Source organism: Physella acuta, unplaced genomic scaffold, assembly GCF_028476545.2.
Source record: "Physella acuta isolate Inbredline_101_S28 unplaced genomic scaffold, ASM2847654v3 ptg000508l, whole genome shotgun sequence".
NCBI classification, from domain to species: domain Eukaryota; kingdom Metazoa; phylum Mollusca; class Gastropoda; family Physidae; genus Physella; species Physella acuta.
This window is the reverse complement of record NW_026732027.1, coordinates 318,198-332,092: the sequence shown is the minus strand read 5'-3', so window position 1 is coordinate 332,092 and position 13,895 is coordinate 318,198. Positions and strand designations below refer to the sequence as shown.

Sequence of the window (13,895 nt, the reverse complement as noted above, 5' to 3'; positions counted from 1 at the left end):
ACCCAGCCTATCCCGTTTGAATCTTGACTTTCGGAGAAACCCGATTAGCTTCCATGTTTTTTTAGTCAAAATAACGTTAAGTGTGATAAGAATAGGGCTGGTAAGTAGGTCACCAACCAGTTCTACGGCTCAATAAAACCTGCATCAGTCATAGAACTGGTTGGTGACCTACTTACCAGCCCTATTGGTGGCTGTTTTAGAACCCCGTGGGTGCTATACAAAGTAGTCTAGAGCTGTATCCTTGATATTCTATCTTGTGGTCGTTGTTAATAAGAAAATTTATATATCAACATATTTGTGTATCAACATCTTTCTGTAGTATAGATGGGGACGGCGGGGTAAGGTGGGAGAGCTTATGATTGCTAACTCCATAAGTCCCGAGTTTGTACCCCGGGCAGGTCAGTCTCGATAGTTGGGGGACAGCAACCCATCTAGGAGAGACAACTCCAAAATCAAACAACTGCTGCCTTGTAGATTGTTGTTGGGTGGGAAAATGCAATGGAAGAAAATGTAGAAAAGCAGTTTGACGTCAGAATCAAAGAGCCGTATGGCGTGTAACATATTTATACGTAATAGTTAATTGTGTTGGAGGAAATCACCTCCAATATTAAAATCTTATACGGAGAGGAAGTCAAATAGTTGGGCCGTTACCGTCGGAATAGCACGACAGCAGTAATAAAGTCATTCAACAATATAGTGCGATCTAATGTATGCATTGTTTTTGACACCATTAAATGAAGCAGTTAATTATAATGGACACATTTAAACATACGTCTTGGTAGTGGATAATGTTATTGCATCTCGCCTTAATGTGAAATGTGAGATTCTGAGGAAGCTAATGTTATTTCTAATGTTACTGCTAATGTTATTGCACCGCAGCATAATATAACAACTTCCTATTCCTTATGATTATGCTTGGCGAGCATTAATCCGGGACACCCCCCCCCCCCCCCATCCCCCTTTCTACCTCATGCTGTGAAGTTGAACTGAATCTAGGACACCCAGATGTCTTTCATATCCTGTTAAGTAAACGTGTTAACGGTTAACTGAACACCGCATTTTAGACCACCCCCACCCACCCACCCATCATCTACACCCACCCCAACTTTAATACGTCTTGTATTGCACACAATCGATCATCCTTGTATGTCTTTTATAAGTTGATTCTGATATGTCCGACAGTAGACTCTTCCGAAAATAGGTGTGTTAGGTTGTTAGGTGTGTTAGGTTGTTAGGTGTGTTAGGTTGTTAGGTGTGTTAGGTTGTTAGTTATATTGTAATCCCAGGTTTAGCTTTACCGTCAGAAATTAGAGTTTGGGCGATGGCAGGACTTGGGTTAGGGTTACGGTTAAGGATATGGTTAGAAATGATATTAGTAAGACATATTTGTATTTAGTTAGCTACCAGTTACTAACACCACTGTAAGGAGATTCTATTATTATGGCATTATTGGACATAGTATGGGACGGGGTTGCCTAGCGGTAGAAAGTCTTGAGTTCGAATCTGGGTTCAAGTCAGTAGACCATCCCTGAGTCCATCCAGCTCTAATGGGTACCTAACTCACGTTAGGGAAAGAAATGGCCGCAAGGCATAGTGTTGACCACACTATCTCTTCATATGTCGAGGTCACAGAAACAAGTGAACTTTACATCAATTGCCCCATAGGCCGTCAGGTTCGAATATGGATCTTTATTTTTTACTTAGAGGACAATGTGTCTAAAGTTTAAAAACTCAATTACTTTTAAGGATTAATTATCGGTGTATTTAGCGAGTCATACATCTATGATTACTTATGTTGCAAATCAGGGAGAGTGATGACCATACTCATACAATCACTTCTTAGGCGAGGTCAAACATACCAACTCTACTTCCTCTGCCCTGTGAGCCCTCAGATCTGTGACCTTTAAGTGCAGATATGAGGTTTAAGATGACGGGTCGAGAGTTTCTCTGAGTGGTTTGTCCCTCCCCCGGGCTGTGGAGCCGTCTGGTCACGTGATAGGGTAATGGAGATAAATGGCTCTACACTCGGCCCTCGTGTGTCAGGCTATTTCTGGCTTTTCTCACGGCCGACAGTCATGGGATAATTCCTGACTTTTGTATTAGCTGACCAGTCCTGAGATAATTCCTGACTTTTGTATTAGCTGACTAGTTCTGGGATAATTCCTGACTTTTTGTATTAGCTGACCAGTCCTATGATAACTCCTGACTTTTTGTATTAGCTGACCAGTCCTGGGATAACTCCTGACTTTTTGTATTAGCTGACCAGTCCTATGATAACTTCTGACTTTTTGTATTAGCTGACCAGTCCTATGATAACTTCTGACTTTTTGTATTAGCTGACCAGTCCTGGGATAACTCCTGACTTTTTAAATAACTGACCGGTCAGTCTAAGACCTGGAGTTTTTGTCCTTAATAATATGTCTTAGTGTATTTGTCCATAGTCAGATGTCCTAAGGTATACGTCCTAGAGTATTTGTCCTTAACCATATGTCTTAGTGTATTTGTCCATAGTCAGAGGTCCTAAGGTATACGTCCTAGAGTATTTGTTCTTAAGTCTATATCCTTGGGTGTAATCCCTTGGCTGTTTGTACTTAATTCGCTGTCCCAACTTACTGTAGACTAATCTTAAACTTAACCTTAATCCGCAGTTGCTTTGAAATAAATCAGCCAGGGTGTTTCCAATAAGATCGAAGTCTTAAGTCAATGCCTGATTTAGAATCATTCTTATTTTATCCAAATCTGTTTTCACGGCCGATGTTGACGAAAAAAAATCAATAATCTCCGTGGTTATAGTGAAACCCGTGCCGTTTTAAATCCTGTTTTATTTATGGCGTGTGTCTACTAGTGCAGCTAATGATCTGCTCTGTACATAAATCTTTCTGCGTTGTAAGGGGCCATGGTATTCTCTGGCTTGAGTGGTCTCCCTTGGGCTATTTTTAGTTGACTCTGTTCCAGTATGGTTGGTAGGTTTTCATGCATGGAGGAGGGCTTGATGTAAGTCAGCTATGGTCTATTAATGGCGCGACAGTTTGTGGGTAATTATGGTCCATAGTGAGACTGTTTAGGATGATTGTGGTCAATAGCGAGACCGCTTAGGATAATTTTGGTCACTAGCGAGACCGTTTAGGATAATTTTGGTCACTAGCGAGACCGTTTAGGATAATTGTGGTCAATAGTGAGACCGTTTAGGATAATTGTGGTCAATAGTGAGATCGTTTAGGATAATTGTGTGACAGTATTTATGACAACTTTTGTAACCTTCCCTTTTTGTTGTTGTTTAAACCTACTGGATATATCAGGCTCATCAATGATGTTAAAAATTTAAAAAATCGATTTCTTTCACAAATTCTCTTATTTCATAAGTACAGGTTTTTTTTTCAATGAGTTGATTCCATCTATAACATGAGGAATATATTACAATAAAATTGTATTTTGTTCCTGTTTGTGGTATTTTTCTCTTCTACACATATGCAGGCAATGTCCGACTAGATAATCCTTCCCTGATGTTATAGTATAACTATTTTATTATCTGGTTGTGACTGAAGTCATGTGACTGTTGATTCAGTCAGCCGAGTTGACTGTTTCCCTCAGCTAGTGTAAACATAAGCAAGTTTACCACGGTTAACTATGGCGTCGGGGTCTAAATATAAACCCGATTTCATTGGCTATCGACCTGATTAGAATGCAGTATATCCTGCGCCAAAGATAATTATTTGCTGACGATATTTACCCTCGCATCTCTATAGAGGTATGTTTGGGGCGATGTGGGGGGGGGGGGGGGTGGCTGAAGGAGTGTGTTTAGGGGGGGGTAACCCAACTGAAAATTGTGTGGACTAAGTTGTAATCACTCATAGTACCAACCGACAAATAACACAGTTTTAGTCGTAAATAAACGTAATCCTAATCTACAAATAAAACAGTTTTAGTCGTAAATAAACATAATTCTAATCTACAAATAAAACCGTTATAGCCGTAAATAAACGTAATCCTATTGACGTTTTTGTTAATATTGCTTTCGATGCACGCATGCGTCAAATAATTGCTGTTTTTACATTTACTAATTTATTACCACGGGTGCGCTTTCGTTTTAAAAAGTTCTATTTTTTAGATTAATTTTTGTTGTTATTGGAAGGCAAACTATGAAACCACCAGCACAGTGTGTTTCAGATATGGATGTAAATATTTGAATATCTGACGGACAGCGTTGGTCAGTCGAGGCTAAACGGTAGCTAGCAAGACATCTGTCATAACATTTTGACAGACCTCATGACAGACACAATCAATCTGATGCTAAGTAGTAGTGTTGGATGTATCTGTCTGTCATGTTGTTTGACAGACGAAGTTTCCCCAAATTTGTGCACACAATAGTATCACCACTTGCATGCCCGACAATAACACACACGTCATATTTGGACAGATTACGGCATTGTGTGTTGAATGTTAAAACAGTATGTTGACACGTGTCCCAGGTTGACCTAGATATTTGTCTCCACTTCCCACACCCGTATATCTCTCCCCTCCCCCTTAGATATCTCGCCCCCACCCCTTACCCACACCTCAACAGCTATCTGCGGCGTGGAGTTTGAAATAGCTGAAATAATTCTAGAACCATCCAGGTGCATGTGTTGACGTGTGTTAATGATGATGATGATGTGACAAGCGATGACAATGTAACCTGCTGTATGCCGGTGTATGCTGGTGAATGCTGGTGTATGCTGGCGTACACTAATGTATGCTACTTGTTAGTTCAAGCTTAGCGTCCCAATAGTTGACATACCATAGCATGAACTGCACCGGCGAGTTGCTGTAAAGCGTTTATGTTGGAATTTCTGTGGTCGTAATTGACGCGTTGTATTGAGTATTTTTTTATTTTATTTTTTAAAATTGTGTGTGTAGCATTGTGGTATTTTACTAAGGCATTAATTTGATCTTTATTCTTATTATGGTGTGATTATGGATAACATTTTTCGGGTATTGATTTGATCTGATGTGATGTATTTTGTGTTACTTAAAAGTGATTGTAATGAGCCATCCCAGGCGAGTGTTGTAATGAGCCATGAGCCACGCTAGGCGAGTGTTGTAATAAGCAATGAGCCATCCTATGCGAGTGATGTAAAGAGCCATGAACCATCCCAGGCGAGTGATGTAAAGTGCCATGAGCCACGCTAGGCGAGTGATGTAATGAGCCATGAGACACGCTAAGCGAGTGTTGTAATGAGCCAGGAGCCACCCTAGGCGAGTGTTGTACAGAGGCTATGAGAACCTGGAGCAGTATCGATTAGCTCAATGTTGTTCTTAGGCGCTCACCTCGCCGCCTGGGCGTTGCAGGAATATCTACGTGTCTAACAGGAGGCTTTATCAATATAGCCTTAACATAGAACTTTTCAGGAGTAGGCCCCCCTATCTATGTTTTGTTCTACATCCCACAGGAGGCTCTAGCAACATAGAACTTTTCAGGATTATCTATGTGTTGTTCTACATTCCACAGGAGGCTCTATCAACATAGAACTTTCAGGAATATCTGAGTGTTGTTCTATTTGACTGATTCTGAACATATACATATCTAAGTGCTATTCTGTTTGACAAATTCAACAGTTTTACCAGGAATATCTGAACCTTGTTCTATTTGAATTACCCTCAACAAAAAAAATTATAACAGGAATATCTGAGTGTTCTATTTGACAACCTCAAACATAGAGCTTTATCAGAAATACTTAGCTGTATGTAATTTCTATTCAACATGATGTGGGTGTAGTCCTCTATCATCAAGAATTTATAAGTGGTGTTCTTTTCAACATATATTCGTAGAACTGACGAGATTACATATATGCTGTTCTATCCAATATAGTGAGTGAGTGTTACTGTAGTAAACCTATTGGATACTGTATTAAGTCATATCGCATTCTCGCACTGTTACGAGAATCTCTAGACCCATGTACTGTTCTATCCAAAATAGTGAGCGAATGTTACTGTAGTTATCCTACTGGATACTGTATTAAGTCATATAGCATTCAACAACTGTTGCAAGAATCTCTAGACCCATTTACTGTTCTATCAAATATAGTGAGCGAATGTTACTGTAGTTTACCGACTGGATACTGTATTAAGTCATATAGCATTCAACAACTGTTGCAAGAATCTCTAGACCCATGTACTGTTCTATCCAATATAGTGAGCGAATGTTACTGTATTTTACCGACTGGATACTGTATTAAGTCATATAGCATTCAACAACTGTTGCAAGAATCTCTAGACCCGTGTGCTGTTTTATCCAACAATATCATGTGACAGACAGCTCTGTCGTACTGCTGGACGCTGCATTAAATCACTTCGGATTATCCGGCCGTCACTGACCCCTCACGGACCTGCCGGTGACCTGAGGTCATCTTGGGATCACCTGGGCAATGGTCAGGTTAGATAAGTGACCCACGGTCACGTGACGAGGGCTAAGTGTGTATGTGTGTAGGTCAGCCGTGTCAAGATGTGTTCGCTACAAACGGGGATTTATCGATCAGTCTACACACATGTGTTTCTAGAGAGTAAGTATTGATTTTAACAGCTCGTGATAGTTTCTTTTCGAGCTTTGTGAATGGTGGTTTAGCTGTACCGTGGTATATGTTAGCATTAGGGTGACAATAAGATGGGAAGTTATGGGCTGTTTATGACAAGGGGTTAGTTTATTCATGCTATCAGCTTTAGTGTTAGGGTGAGAAAAGTTATGGACTGTTTGTGGAAAATGATTTATTTATTGATGTTAGCTTTAGTGTTAGGGTGGGAATAAGATAATACGTTTTTAGTTTGTTTTTGGACAAAGAGTTATGTATTGGTATTGCTACTACATTTTTGTTAGCTTTAGTTGAGAATAAGATAGAAAGTTATGGGTGTTTTTGGACGAAGATTTGTTTAGTGGTATTGCTACTACATGCTATGTATGTTAGCTTTAGGTGAGAATAAGAAAGGAAATTATAGGTTGTTTTTGGCAAGGATTTGTTAATGGCTACTAGGTTAGCTTAGCAGGAATAACATAAGGAGTTGGATTAGTTTAGCACTGATTGTGGTATAGACTTAGCTTTCATTTCAGATTAAGATGTGGCTCTATATAAATACCAGGGCATGGTACGTCTAAGCCAATTGTGGTTTTGCGCATATGAAATCATTCCCTAAAATGTGGTATCAACTGACTATCTCAGATGGAGCATAAATTAAATGTGTGCTGGGCTAATGAGCAATTAACAATTAACTTTACTAATTTGATCACGTCAGTGTGTTTGTAAATCACGTGTATAGGACGTGACAGCTTATCGCTTCCTTATCTCCACCACATCCCACATATATACCCCGCCCCAACACACACAACACACAGACACATTGAATATGTCTCGTCCAGTATAGTGTTGTCCTGTCTCATCCGCCCCCCACACACACCCCACACACAAACCCCACAGACAAGCTTAATATCTGGTACAGTGTAGTGTTGTCCTGTCTCTCACCCCCCACACACACCCCACACACACAAACCCCACAGACAAGCTTAATATCTGGTACAGTGTAGTGTTGTCCTTTCTCTCCCCCCCCCCCCCACACACACACCCTACAGACAAGGTAAATATCTCGTCCAGTATAGTGCTGTCCTGTCTCATCCACACACCCACACCGCCCCACACACACAGAGAAGCTTAATATCTCTTCCAGTATAGTGCTGTCCTGTCTCATCCACACACCCACACCGCCCCACACACACAGAGAAGCTTAATATCTCTTCCAGTATAGTGCTGTCCTGTCTCATCCACACACCCACACCGCCCCACACACACAGAGAAGCTTAATATCTCTTCCAGTATAGTGATGTCCTGTCTCATCCACACACCCACACCGCCCCACACACACATAGAAGCTTAATATCTCTTCCAGTATAGTGCTGTCCTGTCCCATGTTTTTAAATCCATACACTGACCCCAATTATATAATCCAGTCTACCGTGTTACGACCCGGGATTATGAAACCCGTACTCTTACCCCTGCTTGTAAAACCCTATCCCCAGTATTATAAAACCTATACATCGACCCAGGCTTATGAGACCCTATCCCCAGGACATGAAACCCGTACCTTGCCCCATCTAGAAGACCCATAAAGTCGGCATGTCATTACATTTCAATGACGTTCGGGTTCTACAATCTTCTGTCACCTGCCCTCGACGAGAGAGATTTTAACTTGCTGTTTTTAACAGATTTTGTCCCCTATTTGTTTCAGATAACTCACAAGATGGGTCGGCTCATGAGGATGGGAGGTCGATTAGGAAACGCACGGTAAATCGGATCATTCATTCTGCCCTAACTTTCATTCATTCTGCCCTAACTTTCATTCATTCTGCCCTTACTTTCATTCATTCTGCCCCAAATTTCATACTTTCTTCTCTAACTTTCATACATTCTGCCCTAACTTTCATACATTCTGCTCTAACTCTCAGAATTCTGCCCTAACTTTCAGAATTTCGCCCTAACTTGCATACATTCTGCCCTTACTTTCATACATTTAACTTAACTTTAATTCATTCTGCTTACATACATAATGCCCTAACTTTCATTCATTTTGCTTTAATTGTAATTCATGTTGCCTTATTTTCCATCACTCTCCCCACTTTTCCCCAGTTCTACCCCTACTGCTTATTACCCGCGCCTATTTTCATTCGCTTTGTTTCTCTCTGCCCACATGTTTTGGCTCTATATATAGCCACACACATTAAGGCTAAACCTCTAGCCTTCCTACCTACCACTGTTTACAGATGTGTTAATTCTGACAAAATACTAACCAGAACATACAACTTAACCAAGCTGACAATATTATTTCAACTATTTATTTCAACCTGAGACAGCAGGACCCTTCACAATGTTATACACAGCTTGACAAATACTTACTTTATTAATCAATTAAAAATATATTTTCAAATTTGTAAACATTCAATTGCATAAATTGCTGTTTTATCTATCTTTTAGAACCCTAAACTTGACCTACTTTTGCTTGTTATAATACTAAACGTGACCCACTTTCGCCAATAATAAAACTAAATATTGACCTACTTTTGTCATTCGAAACCTAAATTTGACCTACTTTTACACCCGCTTAGTGCACACTATTATTTTGTATTTTATTTTAAAAAATTAATAATTCATTAATGTTTAAAGTATTAATTGCATGTGCACACTAACTATTGGTTTGGGTTAATTATGAATCAGGTTAAATGTGGCTTCTATTTTGTTTTGAAATTTGGACATGCGTCCATGTGCTTTCCTGTTAAAACTTTCTTTACCGCTTTCTGCTTCACTGGTATGATAGTAACCAATGCAGTATCTAACATGTTTATTGTGTATTAAAAAATATGTTTAGACAACGGTACTCATGCGTCGCTAAGAAAGTATCGCTCAATGAAAACAGAACTTAAAGTCGATCTTTTTAACTACCATTGTTGAATATACTGTCAAATGAAAGTTATATCGCTCGAGGGGTCTAAGCTAGACTCAAGAGATTGCTGAAGCCAGTGTAAGGCTAGGTAATACTTTCAAGAAATGCAAAGACTAGAACTTTTAGTATGCATTTAAAATGTGCCTTCGGTCCAGAGGCGTAGTGAATGGGGGGCGTACATATGTCCCCTGGCGCCGACCCTAGGGGCGCCGAAATGGGTTGGAAAAAAAATTAAAATCTAATTTTAGCTGCAGTTTTGAATTATAAACATAAAAAAAAATATATGGGGGGGGGGGGGGGGGCGCCAAATTGAAAGTTTGTTCCCCGGGCGCCGGGAGGGGTCGCCTCGCCTCTGCTTCAGTCAGCAACATGGAAGCTGACCGAAAGATCGAATTAACTGCAGCGTTTTTAAAAAGTTGTGTAGATATTCCAATATCCTGCAACAGTAGCGAAAATAAAAATGGAATAATGACACATCAAAAATTCCTCAATGGGAGACGACAAAAGTAAGACAAAACTAGGCTCACATGATGTGGAAGTAGACCATCGTTAGTTTGGGGTCCAGATCTAGAAGAAAACAGCGGCACGTATATGTGGAAGAAGGGGGCGAAGCTGGCCAAGCCTTTTATCAGCTCTACAGCCATGAGGATGGATGATGTTTAAAATGTATTCAGCTAACACAATACAAACAAGCTAATTGGAGATGTATTGACATTTAGAATGTTGGTCCGATTGTCGCCAGGGGCGAAGTAGTTTTGTTCCAGGGTTAAATGTGGATCTAAAAATAGAAGTAATTTCTATTGACATCAATAAATAAACGAATTAAGTTTACGAGGATGTTAGTCTAAAGGATATTTAGGTTCTAAGCTTATCAGGGGGTTATGGTTAGTGCGTATGTTGTCTTTGTCAGTACACTGGATAATTAATTATTCTATGGACTAATTGATTTAATACGTTAATGAGCAAAAGCAAATTCTCCCCTCCCCCCCCCCCCCACCACTGCAAAAAAATATGTTTTAAATATATTAGCTTGAGCTTCATTTGAATGAAAACTTTTCAATTATATTTACTAGCTTTTGGATTTTTATTTTCAGTCGCTTTACACTTTAACCATGGTAGATTAAACTATTTTCCCCTAACCATTAAACCAAACCATATTCCCCCAACCATTACCCCCTTAACCATCGGAATTAATGTTTTCCCATACATATGAACTGATTAACCCCCCACTAATCCAATGTGTGAAATCTTTGATTTGATTTTGTTTTTCTCTGACTCTAGGAGGGCTCGTTAGTGTCCCAGCATGCCTCGTTTTGGGAGAACCACGCCCCCAATCCCCAGCATGCCCCGAGCTCTCGTGTCCGCACCAACATCCCCACCCGCTATCTGGGGGACTTGTCAGCAAAGGTAACCACGCCATTCAGCAGACGATAGACCTACGTCATTTAGCAGACGTTAGACCTACATGTAACCAGGTCATTTAGCAGACGATAGACCTACCTGTAACCACGTCATTTAGCAGACGATAGACCTACGTAATTTAGCAGACGATAGACCTACGTCATTCAGCAGACGTTAGATCTACGTCATTTAGGAAAAGTTAGACCTACGTAGCCTACGTCATTTATCAGACGTTAGACGTACGACCTACATGTAACCACGTGATTTAGCAGACGATAGACCTACCTGTCCGAAACGTTGGTCCCAATTACACATGTGTGTTGTGCTGCATGGCCGATTTGATTTTAATTGCACTCATTACGTAATTAGTAGCCACGATCTAGATGAATGTAATTGTTAGATGTGTTGCCATGTTGTTATTAGATTGTATTTAGCACCATGTATCAACATTGTGTAGTATTTGTCACTACTATTAATATAATATCAGACATATTCTCTAAATGTAATCTCACCATTCTGTCCATTACTCCATTTCACAATTTTTATTAGCTGAAGTCACCACTGTTTATAAGCTGAAGTCACCACTGTTTATTAGCTGAAGTCACCACTGTTTATTAGCTGAAGTCACCACTGTTTATTACCTTAGGTCACCACTATCCACCAGCTGAGGTCACCACTGTCCATTATCTGAAGTTATCACTATCTTATAACTGATGTCATTTCTGATGTGGTCACCACTCTCATCTTTAACTGAGGTCACCTATATCAATTAGATGAGGTCACCACTGTCCATTAGATTACCTTTCTGTAGCGCAGATCACCCCAGTCAATTATGTCATTATTGTCTCCTGTTTAAGGTCACCACTGTCCTTCACCTGAGGTCACCGCTGTCCTTTACCTTAGGTCACCCCTGTCCTTTACCTAAGCTCACCACTGTCCTTCACCTGAGGTCACGGCGATCCTTTACCTGAGTTCACCACTGTCTTTTACCTGAGGTCACCATTGTCTTTTACCTGAGGTCACCACTGTCCTTTACCTGAGGTCACCACTGTCCTTTACCTGAGGTCACCACTGTCCTTTACCTGAGGTCACCACTGTCCTTTACCTGAGGTCACCACTGTCCTTTACCTGAAGTCACCACTGTCCTTTACCTGAGGTCACCACTGTCTTTTACCTGAGGTCACCATTGTCCTTTACCTGAGTTCACCACTGTCCTTTACCTGAGGTCACCACTGTCTTTTACCTGAGGTCACCATTGTCCTTTACCTGAACTCACCACTGTCCTTTACCTGAGGTCACCACTGTCTTTTACCTGAGGTCACCACTGCTTTTTACCTGAGGTCCCACTGTCATTTACCTGAGGTCACTATTGTCCTTTACCTGAGGTCACTATTGTCCTTTACCTGAGGTCACCACTGTCCTTTACCTGAGGTCACCACTGTCCTTTACCTGAGGTCACCACTGTCCTTTACCTGAGGTCACGGCGATCCTTTACCTGAGTTCACCACTGTCCTTTACCTGAGGTCACCGCTGTCCTTTACCTTAGGTCACCCCTGTCCTTTACCTAAGCTCACCACTGTCCTTCACCTGAGGTCACGGCGATCCTTTACCTGAGTTCACCACTGTCTTTTACCTTAGGTCACCACTGTCCTTTACCAGAGATCCCACAGTCCTTTTCTGAGGTCACCACTGTCCTCTACCTGAGGTCACCACTGTCCTTTACCTAAGGTCACCACTGTCCTTTACCTAAGGTCACCACTGTCCTTTACCTGAGGTCACCACTGTCCTTTACCTGAGGTCACCACTGTCCTTTACCTGAGGTCACCACTGTCATTTACCTGAGGTCACTATCGACCTTTACCTGAGGTCACCACTGTCCTTTACCTGAGGTCACCACTGTCCTTTACCTGAGGTCACCACTGTCCTTCACCTGAGGTCACTACTGTCCTTTACCTGAGGTCACTACTGTCCATTGCCTAGGTCACCACTGTCCTTTACCTGAGGTCACCACTGTCCTTTACCTGAGGTTACCACTGTCCTTCACCTGAGGTCACCACTGTCCTTTACCTGAGGTCACCACTGTCCTTTACCTGAGGTCACCACTGTCCTTTACCTGAGGTCACCACTGTCCTTAACCTGAGGTCACTATCGACCTTTACCTGAGGTCACCACTATCCATTGCCTGAGGTCACCACTGTCCTTTACCTGAGGTCACCACTGTCCTTTACCTGACGTCACCACTATCCATTGCCTGAGGTCACCACTTTCCTTTACCTAAGGTCACCACTGTCTTTTACCTGAGGTCACTACTGTCATTACCTGAGGTCACCACTGTCATCTACCTGAGGTCACCACTGTCCTTTACCTGAGGTCACCACTGTCTTTTACCTGAGGTCACCACTGTCCTCTACCTGAGGTCACCACTGTCCTTCACCTGAGGTCACCACTGTCCTTTACCTGGTCACCACTGTCCTTTACCTGGTCACCACTGTCCTTTACCTGAGGTCACTATCGACCTTTACCTGAGGTCACCACTGTCCTTTACCTGAGGTCACCACTGTCCTTTACCTGAGGTCACTATCGACCTTCACCTGAGGTCACCACTGTCCTTTACCTGAGGTCACCACTGTCCTTTACCTGAGGTCACTACTGTCCTTTACCTGAGGTCACTACTGTCCTTTACCTGAGGTCACTACTGTCCTTTACCTGAGGTCACCACTGTCCTTTACCTGAGGTCACCACTGTTCTTTACCTGAGGTCACCACTGTCCTTTACCTGAGGTCACCACTGTCCTTTACCTGAGGTCACCACTGTCCTTTACCTGAGGTCACCACTGTCCTTTACCTGAGGTCACGGCGATCCTTTACCTGAGGTCACCACTGTCCTTTACCTGAGGTCACCACTGTCCTTTACCTGAGGTCACTACTGTCCTTTACCTGAGGTCACCACTGTCCTTTACCTGAGGTCACGGCGATCCTTTACCTGAGGTCACCACTGTCCTTTACCTGAGGTCACCACTGTCCTTTACCTGAGGT

The 13,895-nt window shown here is 41.7% G+C and overlaps 1 protein-coding gene across 3 annotated transcripts in view; it reads left to right on the top strand.

Annotated features, from left to right (window-relative positions):
* LOC131944801 (uncharacterized) overlaps window positions 1-13,895 on the top strand; it is a 145,363-nt gene that overhangs the window by 71,085 nt on the left and 60,383 nt on the right. For 2 of the 3 annotated variants that reach the window (XM_059305616.1, XM_059305615.1), the window contains exons 4-5: window positions 8,251-8,306; window positions 10,741-10,866. In XM_059305616.1, the coding sequence (XP_059161599.1) occupies window positions 8,251-8,306; window positions 10,741-10,866 (182 nt within the window). The remainder of the gene's footprint in view (window positions 1-8,250; window positions 8,307-10,740; window positions 10,867-13,895) is intronic. The other variant, XM_059305617.1, reaches the window with a different exon arrangement.